The sequence below is a fragment of the Malaya genurostris genome, chromosome 1 (assembly GCF_030247185.1).
Source record: "Malaya genurostris strain Urasoe2022 chromosome 1, Malgen_1.1, whole genome shotgun sequence".
NCBI lineage: Eukaryota > Metazoa > Arthropoda > Insecta > Diptera > Culicidae > Malaya > Malaya genurostris.
This window is the reverse complement of record NC_080570.1, coordinates 48733044-48754835: the sequence shown is the minus strand read 5'-3', so window position 1 is coordinate 48754835 and position 21792 is coordinate 48733044. Positions and strand designations below refer to the sequence as shown.

The following is a 21792-nucleotide window of genomic DNA, read 5'->3' as shown; positions in this document are numbered from 1 at the left end:
CGGAAGGGGAACTACGCCGAGCGTGTCAGTGCTGGTGCATCGGTCTATCTGGCGGCAGTGATGGAGTACTTGGTTGCCGAAGTGTTGGCCGGTAACGCTGCCCATGACAACGAAAACGAAAATCATCCCTCGCCATCTGCAGCTGGCCATCCGTTGAAAACCCCGTCCTTTTCAGGATGACCACATCACTGTGATAAAGAAATATTTAGAATTGCTTTAAGTTTAGCCAGTTCTGATACGCCTGGAAAGTAGAATGCGCAAATCAAGTGGAAACATTTGTTCTAACAATTTTTGTTTTCGGCCGCATACTAAAGTAATCGCGACAAAAATACATATTGATCTGTGGCAACTCTGTTTCGCACGGCATATTTGTAAACTAGTATAAAGATGTGTTCAAAATCATCACTTTCGCTTTCGCATTGCCGTTCGTAATTGAATGTGTTAGTGACGGTGCAAATTATTTTAACTCCCATCTTGATGAATCTTTTGGTAGGAAATATTGAGATCTGAGATTGTTCTCGTGTGTGTCTTGTTTCGGCAATGGGCCTTGCTGGACTTTTTGGCTGCCTTTTTCGGTGTCATTGTGCTGACGGTGTCTCGTGCATTCATATCGGGAAACAATGAGACGACAGGTCCTCGATGTTGCTGTCGTGTGTCTTGTTTCGGGAAGAGTTGCTCAGCAAATGGTAGGAAAAATGAACCATTCAACTTTTATATGGATGCTCTTGTATAGATACAGACATCTCGCGTTCTGATTGGCTGGTGCTGTCATGGGTTAAATCAAACAGGTTTTTCAATAGTGTACTATTGAAAAACTTCAATATTGTTGTAATACACGTTCAAGTTGAAGATTTTGGATTCTATTGGTAGTTAGATTATATAAATCCTTCTACAGATCACTGAGCTATGAGCTTTCAAAATACGAGAAAGGCAAACGCGCCTTATGAATTATCTTCTTTGATACTCGTTTATACCAAACATTTCAGAAAAGTTTAATTGTGAACTATTTAAGAATATGTCACACAACTGAAAGTTTTATCAAAAAATTGTGATCATATTTCCGATGGCATGTAGCAAGAATTATGTTGATTCGTTAGATATAACAGGAGATATTCACGATCAAAAACTTATCACTCTCTCAGAGGGTAAATTTTGAAAAGGCGCCCCATAGTAAAGTAAGTCGTATTCACGACAAAACGGTAACGTTGCATGAGATCAGGGTCTACTTTATCATAACGCTCCTTAAGCCTTTTAATCATGTCCGCATAATTAACATCGTCCAATTTAACAGTAGGAAAAAGAATTTTCAACTGATCGTGAACAGCATCTCCGCTTAGAGTAATAAAATAAGAACGTTTCTGCTCTTCAGGCACATTATTAAGCTTTACGTAGTGATCAATCACCCCAATCAATCCTGTTGGCGCCATGCTGCCAAAAGTTTTTTTTTCTATAAAAAGAACAAAATTTCCACTTGCTTGGTTATATTGCGGTTACTCACAATCCGTTTGCTCACCAGAGATTGAGTGCTTCCTTGCGTTCTCTTCGTACTTCGTTAAATTCGTGTGGTTTCCTGTATGATGAATTCCTCTCTCCGTTTACCAATCAGCGCGCACTCAAAAACACAACTATTTTCTTAGAGCTTCTACCTTCACATTCAAATAACGATTTCAGCCGTGCTTTTGCTCACCGCTATAATGTACCTACTTAGAGAACCACTAAGCTCTGCATTGCTCTCCTATCATGCAAGAGACCGAGGGCAAGCATACAAAATGGCGCAATATATACTACAAGAAAGCTGAGCTAACCAGAACCGCGTGGTTAGCCGATTTCAACAATACCTCCTTTGTACTGCTTTCTTTATCTTTTTTTTTTTTATTAATTTAGTATCACTGCAATTCCACGTTAACTGTGTATTAATCATGCAATTTCCTACAAATTCCACTTTAGCTTCACTTAGCCGCTTCCAAGTAAAAAAACTCACTATAAAGATAGCTTTTCGCAACTATGTAGACCTTTTTATTCAACCACTGCTAATGAAAAAAATTAAATTCACACGCGAAAGGTACCGTGCTTAACCTCGTCGCCACTTTTGTATACTTTGTTAATCTAATTAATCTATTACGGTTTTAAATATCACATGCACCTTATAACGTTTTCAGATTTTCGGATAAAAAGACAAGAGCGACTAGTTACCTTCAAGAACTGCTTAAGACTGAGCCAAGCTCCTTTATTATCACTACTCTCGATTTAATATCAAAACATCGCAAACTGTTATACGTGAGTATATAACAGCAGTATTGTAAGCTTTCGGTATTTCCCGAAATTTATGAAAATAAAAAAATCCTCATGATAAAAAAATGGTAGAAGTTTTCATTGTGTCAAATAATTACTTCAAGCATAATCTGAACATTGCTATTTACTGCTACAATGTAAACAAAGTATGTTGTACTTCATTTTGAAGAACCAATTCAGAAACAATTATTGCTTATTCTAACATTGTTTGGAAAATCATAATATATTAAGCAAAGCACAATTTTGTTCAAACCATACGGACTATTTAATAATATTTTTTTCTCTTAAGTCAATGCTGAATGCTTAATGTTTTTCTATACTTGTTCCCGTACTTTCTGTTTCTTTCCACAAACATGATTGAGTGTTTACTAATTGCTTTTGAGTGCTAACTTTTGCATTTAGCATGAAATAAAACAAAACTTAGCTTAAAATGCAACTCAACTAAGTCATGATTTAGAGATAAATTAAGCAAACGATTTCCACGCAGCTCATTTCCAAACCATTTAACGTAGTTTCGTTCGCGTTGAGGTGTGATGTTTAGTTTTATAAATGTTCCGTCATCATTACAATTAGCAAGTCAAACATCCCACATAATTGAAATAACGATCGGTGACTACTGCTGTTTAACGCGGAATTTGGATCAACAGAGGCAGTTAGTGAAACAAGTATGGAAAATAGTCTACGGCTGCTGATTGATGGTTCGCATGTTAACGTGTTAACTTACCAACCAATGCACTTATTTGCATTTGTAATTGGATTGGCGATTTTTTTTCAGTGATCACCAAAGCAGAAAGTTACTGTATGTAGTAATGTATTTATTTATGAGTTTTTGTCTACTTTCGAACCTGTGCTTAGCAAACTATTTTCTACTTATCATAATTATGTAAATAATTAGCATGTGCAAATTGGCTACGATTGAGGGTGGACAGCTTTCGAAGTTTTTTTTTTATTAATTAGAGAGTGACCATCGGTCGAGTTGCACCGGACTAGAGTAAGTTTAGAGCTTTGTTTTAAATGCTTGCCTGAGATTATTCCTGTGCGTTGGAATCCGGAAAGACCAACGTCAAGACCAAGACGAAGACGAAGACGAAGACGAAGACGAAGACGAAGACGAAGACGAAGACGAAGACGAAGACGAAGACGAAGACGAAGACGAAGACGAAGACGAAGACGAAGACGAAGACGAAGACGAAGACGAAGACGAAGACGAAGACGAAGACGAAGACGAAGACGAAGACGAAGACGAAGACGAAGACGAAGACGAAGACGAAGACGAAGACGAAGACGAAGACGAAGACGAAGACGAAGACGAAGACGAAGACGAAGACGAAGACGAAGACGAAGACGAAGACGAAGACGAAGACGAAGACGAAGACGAAGACGAAGACGAAGACGAAGACGAAGACGAAGACGAAGACGAAGACGAAGACGAAGACGAAGACGAAGACGAAGACGAAGACGAAGACGAAGACGAAGACGAAGACGAAGACGAAGACGAAGACGAAGACGAAGACGAAGACGAAGACGAAGACGAAGACGAAGACGAAGACGAAGACGAAGACGAAGACGAAGACGAAGACGAAGACGAAGACGAAGACGAAGACGAAGACGAAGACGAAGACGAAGACGAAGACGAAGACGAAGACGAAGACGAAGACGAAGACGAAGACGAAGACGAAGACGAAGACGAAGACGAAGACGAAGACGAAGACGAAGACGAAGACGAAGACGAAGACGAAGACGAAGACGAAGACGAAGACGAAGACGAAGACGAAGACGAAGACGAAGACGAAGACGAAGACGAAGACGAAGACGAAGACGAAGACGAAGACGAAGACGAAGACGAAGACGAAGACGAAGACGAAGACGAAGACGAAGACGAAGACGAAGACGAAGACGAAGACGAAGACGAAGACGAAGACGAAGACGAAGACGAAGACGAAGACGAAGACGAAGACGAAGACGAAGACGAAGACGAAGACGAAGACGAAGACGAAGACGAAGACGAAGACGAAGACGAAGACGAAGACGAAGACGAAGACGAAGACGAAGACCAAGACCAAGACCAAGAATTAAGAGAAGAAAAAAATCAGAACAACTCAAAATTAAGTAAAATGTAATCAAATGGTCGAACCAGAATGACCGGTCGGTTGAAAGGTCCGTAATAAAAAAACAGAAATGGTAGCTACTTTCCAATTCCTAAGCAGAGACGTTGACAGTGCAACGAGTTTCTTTTAACGGGTATTTTTCAGGAGGTTTGTTTTTTTTTAATAGGGATTACTCTATTGTCTAAAAGCTGTTTTGACAGTATGCATAGGTTAGCTGCAGAACAACGCTTTCGAATCGTGGAAATTTATTTTCAAGATCAGTGTTCTATTAAACCTGTTTATAGAGCATTTCGTGAATTTTATGGTGCACATAATCGTCCGTCTGAGACCACTATAAAGAACGTAATTACAAAATTCCGGTCTAGATTCACTCTTTTGGATGCCAAGTCATCGACAAGAATGGGAAGAGTCTATGGGCTGGTGGAATCAACGGTCCTTATTTCTTTAAAAAGGAGGAAAGATGACGCGTTACCGTGAATGGAAATCGATACAAAATCGTGAATGGAAATCGATACAAAATCATGATAAATGATTTTTTTTTGTCGATTGCTCAAGATATGGATGTAAACGAAATGTGGTTTCAACAGGATGGGGCCACTTGTCATACTGCGGCCGAAACAATCGACTTACCTTATGATCAGAAAAGAACCAGAATTTTCATTTTAAAATTTTCGCGCTTGTCCAATCGTTTGTACGACCACCTTTGAAGCGATTATACCACTCGTATGCCTGTGTTTTTCCTAGATACGATTCACCAAATGCCTTTTCTAACATTTTTAACGTTTCGGAACACTTAAATCCATTTGCAACGCAAAATTTGACGCACGCACGTTGTTCTAAATTTTCATCCATTATAAAAATCGCCACACGAAAATTTTTCAACTTCTTTGTATAGACGCCAAACATAAACTAATCGTACGATATGCGTCAAAATTTGACAGAATGTGTATAAAATGTATGTGTATTTCGAGAAATAGTCTGATAAAAATTGAACCGACTTCCGGTTCTGGAGTTACATGGTAATATGTGAAAATTTGAGAAAAACTGTGCACTCGATATTATCTGAAACGGCTGAATCGATTTTCACAAACTAAGATTCAAATGAAAGGTCTTATAGTTTCTTGCAAATTTGTAAAACATTTTATCCGGAACCGACTTTCGTTTCCGGAACTAAAGCGTGATAAGTGTAAAATTACCAACTTTAATAGTATTTTTTCACGAACGATGGTCAAAAACAGGTACAAATCCTATAAAACTGTCTGATAAATTCTTCCAGTTTGCAGAGCTTGTTAGTTTGTGGGCATAAAAACTTAATTCGGCACTATTGGTTCCCCCTTTTTCTGTTCCTGAAGCACCAAAATAGGTGAAAAAAAAACTCCAAAAATAGAACTTTCTTTAATTTCTCTGCGATGCTTGAACCGATTTTCACAAATCTCTAACATATTTGAATTAGAGTTCATATCATCTTTAAAGCTACTGTGAAACTTCATCCGGATCCGACCTCCGGTTCCGCAGTTACATGGCGATAAGTGTTAAAGTTTTCAAATAGCTTTATACACTGAAGTCTTTTTTTATGCGAATTTGCGTACCGCATAAAAAAATACGCATAACTCTGAAACTTCGCATAAAAAAACCGCATAACTCTGAAAATTCGCATAAAAAGAGTCGCGTAAAAAACCGCATGAAAAAAGACCGCATAAAAAAAGACCTCAGTGTATAATGACAATATGTAGGGGAAGGTGTTCGGTTGCCGGCACCCCACCGTAACTTTTGATAGAAAGCAGATAGCGTCAATCCGACAAATGTCATGTGTGTGTGTAATAACAGCACTTTTTTTTGTGCCGAATGGCGAAGCAAACAGTCACTTGCACTTTTTGCTGCGTTCAAAATAACTTTTAATTGCGTGAAAATCAACACAAAAGTTTTTTCTGACTTTTTTCAGAGTATCATGAATTGAAGAGCATCAATCGGAAAGGTGAGTGGATTGGATATTTATGAGGTGAAATCGATCTATTTCGTGATTTAATACCGAATGCTATGAAAATTTTCGCAACTGAAGATTTTTTTTCGTCATTTTCAAAATGTCTATCAATTTCAGTTACCGGCACCCCAATTTTTTCGACAAATCGTGGAAAATTGTCAGTGATATGCAGGCTGCTGTCGAGACAAACATCTAGCTGGTCATACAGCAGATGCTCCGGCTAAGAAAAAACTTTGAAGACCGGCCAAATTAATACCAAAGGCGCCTCCATCCAAAAACACTGAGGTCTTTTTTTTGCGTTCTTTTTATGCGGTTTTTTATGCGACTTTTTTATGCGAATTTTCAGAGCTATGCGTTTTTTTATGCAAAATTTCAGAGTTATGGGTTTCTTTTTATACGAATTTTTAGAGTTATGCGGTTTTTTATGCGACTTTTTTATGCGAATTTTCAGAGCTATGCGTTTTTTTATGCGAAACTTCAGAGTTATGGGTTTTTTATGCGAATTTTCATAGTTATGCGGTTTTTTATGCAGTACGTAAAGTCGTATAAAGAAAGACTTCAGTGTATTCGACCAAGAGAGCCAAGGCGAAGTCACCATCAGACAATGAAGACTTTTATCGAAAACGCTTCCAAAGAGAATAAATTCGGTTTTTTCTTTGAATAGCTGCAGTCTTTACTTATATTTTTCCATTTTTTGCTAAATTTCCTGGGGTGCCGATAACCAAACACCTTTTTTAAAATGGCCAAAATTTATCGCGTTACTAAATTGATAACAATTTTTTTTAATCAAATGAATCAACTTTGTTTATTAAACAGTTGTTAGCCAGGGACTTTAGCTTTCCATTGATGTATAGATGTCCGCATAATGTGCACTAAGCTAGAAGCTATGAGCTTAAAAGAAAAGGGTGCCGGTAACCGAACACTCTCCCTTACAACACCGTGGTGGTACGGTGGAAGAAGAAAACACAAAACGAACGTGCTTTGTTCTATTTCGTACACGCTATGAAGAAAACGAAACGGTTACGGATGTCTGCTACTAGTGTGTGATATTGGTAAAAGACGGTGCTGCGATTGATAACAATTTTAGCTATTTTATGATAAGTGCGACCGAGAGAATAGAAGAATGTAAAGCCGGGGTAAAATAAATGATATAAAAAAAAATTAAAGAACGTCAATGAATTGAAGTTTATTTGAAAAAAATATGTAATTTGCACAGTAGTTTCGGAACTACATAGTAAACAGGATTTGTAGAGTTTTTTCGAACAAACTATTATATTTCTATTCAAGGAACAGTTGGTTTTGCGAATTCCTCAGTAATATTTATGATGTTATGAGTAATATGAAAAAGGAATCATTACACCACTAGGAGGATCAAAACAGGTATTTCTCATTCAGATTACTTTTCGCTAAATAGTGTTGTCAAGAATGGACTGATATTAGTTATTTCTACGTTCGTTAAAATCAATAGAACTTAAAACTCTGATAAACAACTGCTGAATTTATGTTGGATAGAAATAATTCAAACACATTCAACTGACGACAAATCTCACAATTCAATGGGCAGCAGCCATTTCTGACGATGCAACGACTGTACATAACTGTTCGTTTTCGTAGCAACAGCAATAATTGAGTACCGAATGCCGAGGGAAACTGCTCCCTTCGAATCTTGGTACCGAGCCAGATCTTTCGACAAAAAAACCCATTACATTATCAACCGAGAATAATTCTCACCTTCGGAAGCAAAATCTAAAATTCCATCGATCAAGTCCACATCTCAATCCAGTGCGCCATAAGCCCGAGGTTCTGCCGCCTTCTCCACCGTTATTAATTGACCGTTCCTCCTGTCTCCGTCGAACATTTACGTAACGAACCTGGTTGGCGACACCGAACATAAATAAAGCGCCAGCAACAACCCATCTTGTCAGCGATATCAAATTAATCACAAAAGGACCCACCAACCACCACCACCATCCGGCACCATTCGGCGCTAGTGTTGGCTCAACGGTCCTGCTACGAACGAACAGAGGTTTTTCCAGTCGGTTCCGTCCAGTGTTGTAGCCAGTGGAACTCGGCACTGGAAGCCCGAGACGCGAGAGCTTTCCCGTCGGAATCATGCGCACTGGTGGACCCGGACTCGCCGACCGACCAGGTCGAACGGTTGGACCGTCGTCTACGGTGTCTTCTTAGTTAGTCAGCTAGTTATTGAAGGCTTTTCATCCGAATCGGATGGGTTTTTGATAAGAGCACACCCACAGTGGTCAGTGGCCGATTTTGCGTTTACTGATCTCGTCGTCATGCCTATCGTCATCGTTCATCGCCAACACTGCGAAGGATACAACTAGTTGACAAAGGTGTGTAGACCGTGGGAAAAATAAAAAAGCGCCCACAGATATCTTCTTTCCCTTCGGAAGAGCAAAGTCCGGTTCGGGTGTTCAACTGCCCTGTCTCCGACGAGGGTAGATTTTCGCGCAATAAAACAGTCACTGATCCAGGGTCCGGTTTCAGGCCCGTGTTTGTGACCCAGGATCAAAGTGGATTTCCGGTGGCTTCCGGAGGGCGGCGAGTACATGTGTGTGTGTGGTGTTCCGTCGGTCGGTTTGTTTACAGATTTGTGTGAATCGCCGTGCCGGTCGGACGATCATTGATACTTGAATACAGCAAAATAAGTTTCGTGAAGTGATAAGATAAATAGGGCAGTGATTGAATGTGAAGTTTCAACAGCAGTGCATCGCGAGGGGAGTGTTGAATCTCCGCAAATGGTGATCCCTCCGTCAAAACAGGGCACCGAAACGTACGATGACATGCGAAAGCGGTTCTCGTGTTGAACACGTTATCTGTTGATAATTTATTAACAGGTTCGCGTCCAGCTGCAGGTTCTCCTGGTTGCCAGCTTTTCTTGTCTCGGTGCCAATCAGCTGTGTGTTAATCTTGAAAACGAGCAACCAACCAACGGTTGGATGACCGGAGCCGTTCATCAGAAATAGATAGTACAGAGTTAGAAGATACTAAGCCCGGATTGAAACAAAGCTGTGCCGCGCTCTGCTGTGTGCGTGGGCGTCTGTGTGTGTGTGTGTGGGTGGGTGTGGGTGAGAGAGATCGTGAGAACATACGTATCGTGTGTTGGCCAGCTGGTACGCTGGCACGCTTCCAATCCGTCTGGCAAAAAGACGGAAGTTCAACTCCTCTCGGATACGAGTTGTGTGCATCGGCCGAGTGAAGCATCAACGGATGGACAAAAGAGCTAAAGGTTGGTGTTGCGTTGTCCTAGATTTTTTTTTCTTTCTTCTAGTAGTAGTTGTTGTTGTTTTTTCTGGTTTATATCTGCAAGAGAGATTGTCCGGTTTAGTTATAGTTGGTTTACGGGCAGGAGCGTGCATTGCTGCTTGCATGATTGCGTGTCCAGGGGAGGAAAGTAGTTGAATTTATTTCTCTCGGTACGATAATGCTGATTGGATCGTCCGAATTCTTCGAAGAGTGTGACCTGCTTTGCTATTTTCGGAACAAGAGGCAGAGATTTCCTGTTTGGATAGCAATGATATATCGTATGTCACGTTAGCAGGTATCCACACCAACAGAGAACAAGTTTCAGTAGGACGATAATCGTCTAAAGTTGAAACAGGATTTTCTTCCGCAAATCTAGTTTTATTTAACTTTAATTGAACCTTCGAGTCGGACCTGCAATCAACCGCAAATTGATGGTATTTAACTTCAATATTGTTTTGAAATTATCTTCTCGGATTTACATCCCCTGAATTTTAAGGGTTGAATTTCAATCGTTGTTTTCTTATTTATGTGATTAATTAAAGAACACATTGAACCGTTTGCTAAGGAAGCAAATTGGTTCTTTAACTTACCTTAAACTAATTGAATACGAACTGACGAACAATTTTAACTAATGAGTTATTTTGTTTTTTCTTCGTTATGATGTTAAATTGTCAACAACTTTTAGCTAACCCCACAACTCTCAAGGGAAATATTTTTCCCTTCTACAAAAAATCATTATCGATTCTTCAATTATTAATAAATCGATGTTTTTTCACTGAATGCTAAAAAAACATTATTCCCAAGGTGACAAATGTGTTTCTGAACGAATAAAAGTAAATAACTATCAATCCTTATCAATAAAATAGAACACATAATAAATGTGTTACGTGCAACGTCCACTTGTGCTAAACAAATACACGAAAACGTTTCGTAGAATACCATAATAAACTATTCATTGCACTATTCTGATATTTGAAGCAATTAAAGCAATAAATTAAATTACGATATAATAATAATATAGGAAACTTATGTACCCTGCTATGTTTTCCTGGAGATATTCTCTTACTTCACACCCACAATCAGTGCGGAAAAATTTTATTTTCAATCGAATAATATCAGTTGAAAATGAAATTTATGGCCACTGACCGTCAGCATATCCCTTCTAATTCATTTGACTTTTGCTGCCATTTTCAAGTGAAGCTCCCAGAATTCATCGTCAGTTGAATAATCGTACCTAGTCATTTGAAGTTTTGCTTGCTCAGTTTCAAGTGCCAAGTAGTCTAGCTGCTTCATTGTCTTCGCTCTTGGTAGTAAGCAATTTCGAACGAATAGAATTATAAATGGAGTAAAGTATTAAAAATGAAAACTGAAGGAGGAAACGATTATTTCATGTGTATTCTGTGATTGATATTTCAGCTATCTGATCAGTCTTTTATCTATTATCTTGAACCAATTCGAATGTTTACATGAACCTCATTTGAAGGCCGTTCTTACACTTTTGAAGGAGATATTTTGTTACTTCAAGAGATCAACTGACGGTGGTTAAACTGAGCCTCGATTGAAGAGAATCGAGTGATGAACTGAATGCTGCTCGTTCGGGCCGTCAGCAAACTTTGTGTGTGTCAGAGAGTGAAGTTTACTGCAGTAGAGAGATCGTCAATGTGTTCCACATTCTGTTTCAATTGAATTGAATGAAGTTTTACTGCACTGCCCACAATAGCTAAAGTATTGTGTTGTACTGACATATTTCGTCCTGGACATCTTATGGTCTTGAAAGGGTTAAATTGTCAGAATTTTTTATCAGTACCCAACGTAAAACAGCAGCCAGACTCAGGAAGATCTTGACCCGTGCGAATACAGCGAACATGTACGGTCTTAGAGTAACGGAGGTATTTTGTCCAATCTAATATATTTTAGTCCGGCTTACATATTTCTACATATTTTCTCAAAGAATATTGAATCTCTCCTCACATACCAAAATTGAAACGGATACGGAATTGTAGTCCCATACAAAGTTCCTATTTTTCATCCGGATCTAATTCCCAGTTCCAGAATCACCGGATGATGAGTGTTAAAGAGTGGGAATAATGACTTTCACTTTACTCGAACTCGAACCAATTTCACCATCTTAGATTCTACCAAATATATTATAAAGAGAGTCTAAGAAAGTATGGACGCACTCTGATTTCGCTGTAAATAATTCACAAGTGTTAGATATTCAAATTTTATTCGATATACTGATAATATTAGACTATAACAACAGAATATTATTCTCAACATTTGCTACTTAGCCATTGTTATGCCATAGCTGGCGCACCTTCTTGCGAACGTTCCTCATTAAATTCAGTACAGACTTCTTGGCGACACTTTTTTCCAATCTTTATCGAACTGTTGAATGGTTTCGGCTGCCGAGACATGTTTTCTAAGATGTGCCTTCGTTATTGCCTAAAATTCCTCAATTGGTCGAAGTTGTGGGCAATTTGGTAGACTCATGTCTTTTGGGACTAAAGTGACATTTTTGGTAGTATACCATTCTACCGTTGATTTCGAGTAGTGGCAAGAAGCAAGATCTAGCCAGAAGACAACAGGATCCTTGTGGCTTCGAATCATGGTTAGAAGTCGTTTTTGTAAACATTCTTTGATGTATATTTCGCTGTTCATTGAAGCAGTGGTGATGAAGGGTTTCGAAATCTTACCGCAGCTACAAACTGCTTGCCAGACCATAGCTGTCTTACCAAATTTTTAGGCTTCAATCGATGTCTCGGACTGGTTTAACACTTGCCCTTCTCGCACCGTATAATATTCTGGTCCCGGCAAGGATTTGTAATCAAGTTTCACGTAGGTTTCGTCGTCCATGATTATGCAGTTCAAATTTCCAGCAAGAATCGTATCACTTTCGAACCCTCGGCCTGATCGATGCTTCTTGTTTCGAACTACGTTTTGGTTGTTTCTGCTTCTTATAAGATCGAAGATTTAAACGTTCTTTAGCACGAAGAACATTTGACTTCGAAGTGCCCACTTTTTTGACCACATCCCGAACTGAAACCTCCTTCTTTTGCTCGAACGCCTTCAGTATACATTTATCCAACTGAAGGTTAGCAGGACCTTTTTTCGACCCGTTTTCGGTTTATTCTCGAAAGGTGTTATTCCACCGAACTTCCTGATTGCATTTCGCACGGCTTTTTCACTTACTCCTTCCATTTTTGCTATCTTTCTCAGTGACGGTCCGCACAATTTGGACACAATTTTTCGACGTTGTTCTGCTGAAAGTCCACGCATTTCGAAACAAACTAATGAAAACGAATAAACAACTGCACAAGTGGTTAGAGAAGAGTGTAAACACGCAGCCATAAAAATTGACAGATTCTGAGCCATTGTTGAAATGGCAGCGGTTTTTGGTTGCGTTCATATTTTCTGGGACAGTCTTTATTCAATACAAATCGAAAAAGACATCACAGTAACACCATCTCGTGACGGAGAAGGCTATTACCTAAGATAAGACTTGACAGCTGGTTTCTTATTCTTCCTTCCGAATTATCCGTCTCGTCATTTTCGCCCTGTGTAATACATACCAACGTATCAGCAACAGTGTAGCCATATTTACAGATTTTTCAAGAACTCTATGGTAAGAAAAAAATATTTATCAAATCTAAATTTTTAAACTCGGTTTTAGATTTGAAATGAACATGAAAAATGTTTTGGTGGATGCATTTTTAATTATATATTAATGCTTAAAACAATAAATTGAGCTTTGATGACAAAACACGAAATATCTCATGTTGAATGCAAAATCGAATCCATTCATGAATGGATATTATTACCGTATTACCGGATCTTTTGGAAACCGGAGAAAGTCAAGTTTGGATAGAAATGCTTAGTGCAACCACAGTGTGGAACACAACAGTTCATTCTTCTCGTAAAACTAAACACACTTTCGAGTTTACACTAATTTAACAAATCTTTTTTGGTTACACTTTAATTCACTAAAAAGAAAAACGATTTTAATTACACAGTGCTGCCACTATAAAAATTTATTACAAATTAGATTGAAAAAAAGTGAAACATTCTCTGAAAATTTTCATTTTCATTGGTGAGCTAAAATTATACATTTTAATGAACTTGTTTTCTGATTTTCTTTATACTTGGCATCATTGCTCGCGTACCCTGCAAAAGTTTTTTATTTTCTCAATGTGCGGGAAGCAACATCAAAATCAACAAATCAGAAACTGGTCCATTTTGGAACAAAAGAACCATATTTTTTTGTTCATAAATACGTTTATTTCTTAAGGCAATTTACATAAGTTTTTCTTCGCCGTAGCACAACTTTTACATACAATTCTTATCATAAAATAATACTAATATAGCCACAACGATTTGAGTTTAATAAAACATATTCCTCTTATTTTTAAATATCATATTATTTGAACCAAACGATGTTTTATCCGAGTAGAGGCACAATTAGAACTTTACCCGTGCGTACACTGTATACATGTACGGTTTTCGCAGAATAATTCCATTTGAATCTGAATGTTGATTTGACTTTAAATTGACATAAGCACTAGTCTATTTTTTTAGTGCTCAAACGATTTCCTAAAATTTGTTCGTATACACCATCTTATTTTAAACGGGGCATACGTCCCGTGCCAAATTAAACACAGGAAAATTAAATCAGTGTTTGGATATTTGTATATTTGAGTTCCGGTCGGGTACGGGATCAGAAAAAGAAAATGTTTGTCAGGTTCGGGTCCGGTACGGGCTCAAAAATTTGGTCTTTTCGAGTCCGGTACGTAAAGATTGTCTTTTTTATCGGGTTCGGGTCGGGTACGGGTGAAAGTATTCTATTTTCGATCGGGTATTGCTGTTAATCAGAAAGTCCACAAATAACTGTATTCTATTTTACCCCAAATCTTCTTCCATGAATGTAAAGAAAACCAAGTTCTGCTGATTAGTATTTGGGCCAATTATGGTGAACTAAGACTGTTATAGGTTTCGCATATAACCCCACAAATTAGTTAGCATATAGTTTCCATGATCGCAGGAATCGTACTGTATCGTTTTAACGCAATTTACCATCAAACCTAATTTTAAGTTGAATTCTGTTTCACAACTCACCATTTTTTCAACTCTTCGGACATTTTTAAGTTTTGGCTGAATAACTTAAACACATTTCGTTTGTCCCGTCTCATCAAAATGAATTTTAACGATTTCTCAATTGAAAAACGCTTTTAATCCACCTAGCAGTGAGATGAATTGTACAATAAAATTCAATTGTAGAATCGTAGAAATAATATATTGAATCGTTGGAAATGAAAAAAATCTTGTCAAGATACAATAAAATATATTGTAACCCATAGATCTGGGGTGGCATTATGTATCTCGATTCGACTGAAATTTTATCGAATCGACATCGTTTCGTATTATGGTTCTCGATTCGAATTTGATCATCGAACTTCGTTCGACTTCACTCGAAGAAGTATTAGATTATCGAGAAGTTTTGGTATTACGAGCTCGTAAACGACTGAACTCGATAAGAAATGGTCGAAAGCCTTATTACTATCGACTATGAGTTTTCGAATACGTTTCTTTTTTAATTAAGGTAGTTATCGATAACATCTTAGATTTTCATAAATATATTAGTATTGATAATTTTTATTTTATTGCATTGTTTTGTATATTTTGTGTGTTTGGCATATTATGTACAAGTCGAACTGTTTAGAAAGAATATTAATTGAAAGCTGCGTGGTGTTTGCTTAAAATAACAAAAGTAAGTCGAAACTAGCCTATGCCCAGTAACTGTAGTTTGTAATAAAATTTCTGAATCCTGTGGAATGAAAACGTCGCTCAAACGGATTGTAGGAAAAAGCTTATTCGCTCGATAACAATGAGCAAATAATGTTTTCACCCATATATCTAACTCAAGTAAATTGAAAAATTTGTCCAAACAGCTTGAAAGTATTTAGAATATGCCAAAAGCATCACAATCTCGTGCTATTAGCGTGTATTTGACTTTTCAATAGTACCTAAATAGATTATGAAGACTACGAAGAATGGGTTGCTCCTGGTATATTAGCTAAAGCAATATCTCCTAATAAATATGATGAAATACTACGAAGAAAGCTGCAAAACCTAAAAGCCTTTGATTAAAACTATACATATGGATGACGTAAATTGTATTAGACTTGAAACAATACATGAAAAATACAGATTTTTTAATTATAATTTCAAAAGTTCATCGATAAATTGTGTACAAGAACACGCTTGAAAAATTTTTTTACGTTTTCAAATGAAGTGGAAACGAATCTGCTTCTTGATTTAAATTTCAGAAATGTGTTCATGTTAATTTCGTGCGGCAACTTAAGACCGCAGTATAACAAACAGTTTGCTTCTTTTCAGTACTTGAACTGAATAAATGTAATCGAAAATACTCGAACAATAATTCAGTTTAATTTTTTTCATGATTGCAATGTATATGGGTTTGTTTACCTATGTATGTTATGACCAGAGATACCAGATATTTTCATAGAAAATCTGTATTGATTCGTATAAAATTTCTGTATTTATCTGTATTCGCTAATAAAATGAAATTTCTACAATACAATTATGTTAAAAGGTGTTATACCAATAGATTATGGTTATAGAGTGGTAGATTAAATTTCATATCTTATATTATATTCATCGACGAAATTTTATAGTTTTTTCCTATCAACAACAATTGAATTATGGTGCCATATACTTGTCTAATTTGAAAATGTTCACTTCATAAGTTGAGATGGATTTCCAAAACCCAATATGCAACGTCAAGTCAGGTAATACAACTGTCAGTCTGGCAATAATGTTTCATGATGCCATGACTTGTCTAACTTTTATGTTCAATTTAGTTACAAATTTTAATATAAATGGATCTCAGTGTTCTTCATTAAATATCTGCACAAAAAATATATATTTTAAAAAGTGATTTGTACGTTGATTCCTAAACGTTTATCTCGTCATTGCAATCAAATACTAATAGATAGCTCAAATACTAATAGATAGTTTAATTTTTTCCTTAATACTTTTGGTGAAATCTGTATTAAATTTAAGAAATCTGTAAGAAATTTGTACTCTGTATTAAATCTGTATGCGCATGTAAAAATCTGTATAATACAGATAAATCTGTATAAATGGCATCTCTGGTTATGACAGTTCGAGCAGCGTCAGTCGAAATCTAGTAACACATTGTTAGGATCTCGATCACGAAGTCGAAAGCGATACGTAAAGCCTCAGTTCAGTCGAATCGACTTCAAAAATAATCGTTTCGAGCAACTCGATTCGAGATGCATAATGTCAGCCCTGATTGTGAATCAATTGTTTATGCTGTAAAATCAATGGTTTATTTTTTTACGGGTTATGCGACATGGAAATAAAGTTGTCTCAAACACTTAGGGAAATCGGGTGATAAGTGTTAAAATTGTTGTAGTTGAAATATTTCTGTAACAGGCAGCAAAATTTTGTTATTGTTCCGGAACGTAGTGGAACGTTTTGAAAGATCGCGGCGAACAGGCGAGTAGGTGGCAGTAGTGTTTCCAACGTATAGCAAATTTGAAATTTACACAGGATTTTGAAAAAAAAATGTTCGAGCCTGTATATCTGTTATCTGTGATGAAACATTAATAATTAATTTTTTATAAAGATTTTACGTGTTTTTGTATGTTAGTTTTCAATTTATGAGAAAAAAGTTTATGTTATTATTTTTATGATGCCTTTCTCACATTACTCATACCATCTATCTATGATTACTGTGCAATTCTAGAGAAAAAAAACGGTTTACTGAACTGGAACAGGAAATTTATCTAGCAAAATCTACAAAGCCTGTTTATACTGTAGTTCCGGAAACGGAAGTAGTATTCACAACCAATTCCAATACTCCGTATGAAACTGTAAGACTTTTCCCATGAATCTATAAGTTTGTGAAAATAGATTTGGCCATCTTGAAGCAAAGTGAGAGCTCCTTTTTGCAATTTTAGACCACTATTTCCAATACTTTCAAAACCGGATTCAGCGGACTGGAATAGTCGAAATTGGTTTGTATGGCAAGCCACAAATATGACCTACAAATTTGAACAGTTTTGAACCTGATTTAAAAAAAATTTTCCAGCTTTTGCTTCGTCGCTTTAGGTGGCGATGTTCAATTTTTAACGCTTAACCCAGTAGTTCCGGAACCGGAGGTCGGGATCTAGATGAAATTTTGGAATTAGACCATAAGACCATTTCTACTTGAACCTAAATTCTTAAAAATCGTTCAAACCATCTGAGTTGTAGACTGAGTTCCATTTTGGCGAAATTGAACACTATTTTCGGTACTTCTGGAGTCGGAAATCGGGAACCAGGATAGTCGGAGTCAATTTGATAGACCGTCTACTAACAATGACTAACGTTTGGTATAGTTTGTACCCCACACACCAAAAAATTTGGAATGTTCTCGGTGACGTATCTCCAAATAAGATGCAAACAATCGTAACTTAAAGTAAACAATAATGGAATATTGAGTGTCACAAGATTTGAAGGAATTTAAAAACTCCAGTGACTGAAACTAACATCTGCAATTTTATTTAGTTACCGCATTCCAAAAAAGTTTACTCGAAAAAGTTTCAAAATTACCGATCAGTGTGCATTTAGTGTTTAGTCATGTGGAATTACGTATTTTAGGATCAAATTTACGTTTACATTATAAATTTTAGTATCGAAAGTTCATTTCAGAACTATATTTACTCTACAGCATGTTAGCTTCTGTCTCATCTAGGAGCATTATTGTTGATTCTAATTTCACACAATCCCAATTGATTTGTTGTAAAACTATAGGTTTGTAAAATTCTATGTCGTTTAAAATTAAGAGCACACCTATCGATAGATTATCTTTTATGCTTGAATATATAAGGCTTATATGATTTAAATTTACATGATTTTTTCTAAGTGTGTATGTATTAGTAAGTTGGCAGTATTTTCGGATTCAACACAATTTAATGTTTATATTGATTTAAACTACTTACAACAATAATTATTGAAAAAAATAAACAAAACTTCTTACTTGCGTATCCCCTTCGAATCAGTTCGTCGAGATCAGCTTTTCACTCAATTTTCTCGGAGATGCTTTTAAGCGATTTCTACAAACTTGTTCATGTGAAAGGTTTCATCTAAGATTCAAATGAAAGGTCTTAAGGTCCCATAAAAACTTCTTTTTTGTAATCAGATTCGACCGATTCAGGAGAAACACGATGATTGGTATTAAAATGTCAATTTCACATAAATTAACCGGGTTTATCGGGTTTGCAGATTTTGATAATCGATGACCAAATAAACTTGTTTTTATCGGTGTTCGGTTTTTGGTCACGGAAGGTAAACAAAAATTTCATTTGGAACGCACTATGATTTCTCTAAGATAACTACACCTTTTTTTGAAAAATTTCTAATCGCATGAAATGGTTTGCAAACTCTTGGGTGAATTTAACTGAATTCGGATACACCGGCTTCCAAATTCCGGTTCCAAAAATATCAGGATAAGTGGAGCTCAATCGTTTCTCCAGAAAGGCCAAAACAAAGATTCAAATTGAAGGAACATGAAATTTTAGAAATCGAAAAAAAAATTTGATGCCAAAAGTCTTAGAATTGCATGAAACGTCGAGAATTAGAGTCATCTCGACTGGTAAAAATATCAAAAGTCCCAGAAAGACGATTTTTTCAAAAACATTTTTTTAGATAACACTAAATCTCGACGTTTCATGCAATTTTAAGATTTTTGGCATCAATAAAAATTTTCAATTTCGGAAATTTCCTGTACTCCCCCCTATGGTGCTTTTTCAAGACCGAAAATTTTCAAACTTTAACCGCTGGGCAGCACCCCTTACCCAATTCCAATTTGGCTCAAATTTTGCATGATTTTTGCACCTTTTTCGAGGTGCTTAAACTTTTGAGCACTAGCGTTTTACGAAATTAGAGGTGATCCCAAAAGATTGGCACCCTTGTATACATTAGAGCGGTAAAAAACAACGTGTTTTGTCTGTTACGTCACATATACCATTATATCTCCGGAACCAAAAGTCACAGCCATTTGGTTTTCGAACATGATCAATGGTCCGATAGTAGCTTTCAAACGAGCATAGGTTTGTTAAAATCGGTTCAGCCATCTCTGAGAAAATTGAGCGCGTATAAATATCTTCGAAAAGTGCACACACGTACATACACACACAGACGTTTTCCGATCTCGTCGAACTGAGTCAAATGGTATATAACACAATGGGTCTCCGAGGCTCCGTTCAAAAGTTGGTTTTTCCAGCAATTCTAATAGCTTTCTTTAGAGAAAGGCATATACGTCCAACGGAAGTCCTCCGTTGGTCCAATACGTTGAACTGTTGATCCGATGAATGTAGGGAAGAGTGTTCGGTAACTGACACCCTTTACTTTAAGGCTTCCCGTAAAAAATAAACCATTGATTTTAGAGCATAAGCAATTGATTCACAATTAGATCTATGGGTTACAATACAGTTTATTGTATCTTGACCAGATTGTTTTCATTTCTGACGATTGAATATATTGTTTCTACGATTCTTCAATTGAATTTATTGTACACGTGGTGTTTTGAACAATATGTACATTTGATTGTTTTCCAAGAAAACATGTATGAGAAAGTTCAATGATTTGAATTGTTACGATACTTAACAACCTATACATTCTATTGTAAAAAGCATGTTCACAATCAATTGAATAGTGTATAACAATACATTAAAATATTTTTCAATGGTGAAAGCAAAATTGTGGAAGGTTTTGTAACAGTAAATCGTATTGTTCTTCTACAATATTTTTTATTAGAGAAATCACACGAGAATTCAAGCAAAACAAAAATCTAGTGTGAAGTGAATGTGGCTCATGTGAAAGCGACACCCAAATTGTGGTGGTACCTCGTGTCGATCGTGGTGACATCTGCAAGTGTTTTCCACGCCGATTTAGGAAATTTTACACACAGCTCATATGCGAACCTGTATATCTGTTATCTGTGGTTTCATTGACTTTCCGCGGTGAGTTTTTTATAACATCTATGGAACTATCGTAACATTAGACATCTAATTCGAAGTTTCAGAGTTATGCGGTTTCCCTTCTGCGGTTTTTTTTATGCGAAGTTTCAGAGTTATGCGAAGTTTCAGAGTTATGCGGTATTTTTTATGCGATGTTTCAGAGTTATGCGGTTTCCCTTCTGCGATTTTTTATGCGAAGTTACAGAGTTATGCGGTTTTATTTTATGCGTTTTTTTTTTATACGAATTTTCAGAGTAATGCGGTTTCCCTTCTGCGATTTTTTATGCGAATTTTCAGAGTTATGCGGTTTTTTTTATGCAGAGATTCAGAGTTATGCGGTTTTTTGCCTTTCTCATGTAGAAAGGCTTTGCAATCACTGTGAAAATCGACTTTTTAACCGAGGCCCGGAGGGCCGAATATCATATACCATTCGACTCAGCTCGACGAACTGAGCAAATGTCTGTGTGTGTGTGTGTGTGTGTGTGTGTATGTGTCCGTGTGTGTATATGTATGTGTGTGTATGTAACAAAAATATGCACTCACTTTGCTCAGAGATGGCTAAACCGATTTTCACAAACAAAGATTCAAATGAAAGGTCTCATAGTCCCATAGCCTGCTATTGAATTTCATTCCGATCCGACTTCCGATTCCGGAGATATAGGATGAAATGTACCAAAAAAGTGAAAAAATATGCACTCACTTTTTTCAGAGATGGCTAAATATATTTTCACAAACTAAGATTCAAATAAAAGAATAGTCCCATAGCTTGCTATTGAATTAATTTGAATGTGACTTCCGGTTCCGGAGTTATATGGTAATATGTGAAAATTTGAGAAAAAAATTACACTCAATTATCTCTGGAACAACTCAAACTAAGATTCAAATGAAAGGTCTTATAATATCCTAAAAATTTGTGGAACATTTTATCAGGATCCGACTTCCGGTTTCGGAACTAAAGCGTGATAAGTGGAAAATTATCAATTTTATTAGTATTTTTTCACGAACGATGGTTAAAAACAGGTATAAATCCCATAAAACTGTCTAATAAATTCTTCTAGTTTGCAGTGCTTGTTAGTTTGTGGGCATGAAAACTTAATTCGGC

At 36.8% G+C, this 21792-nt stretch overlaps 2 protein-coding genes across 3 annotated transcripts in view; one reads left to right on the top strand and one right to left on the bottom strand.

The window, feature by feature from the left end:
- Positions 1-3730: 3730 nt before the first annotated feature.
- On the bottom strand, positions 3731-4312 carry LOC131439055 (uncharacterized protein DDB_G0271670; the record flags this gene model as incomplete). Its single annotated transcript, XM_058609589.1, has 1 exon — positions 3731-4312. A coding segment is annotated over one exon (582 nt), but the record flags the coding sequence as incomplete, so codon positions are not given.
- Positions 4313-8597: 4285 nt separating this feature from the next.
- The window catches only part of LOC131438995 (chondroadherin), a 212156-nt gene continuing 198961 nt past the window's right edge, over positions 8598-21792 (top strand). For both annotated transcript variants that reach the window (XM_058609467.1, XM_058609456.1), the window contains exon 1: positions 8598-9628. The gene's annotated coding sequence lies outside the window, so the exon portion shown is untranslated. The remainder of the gene's footprint in view (positions 9629-21792) is intronic.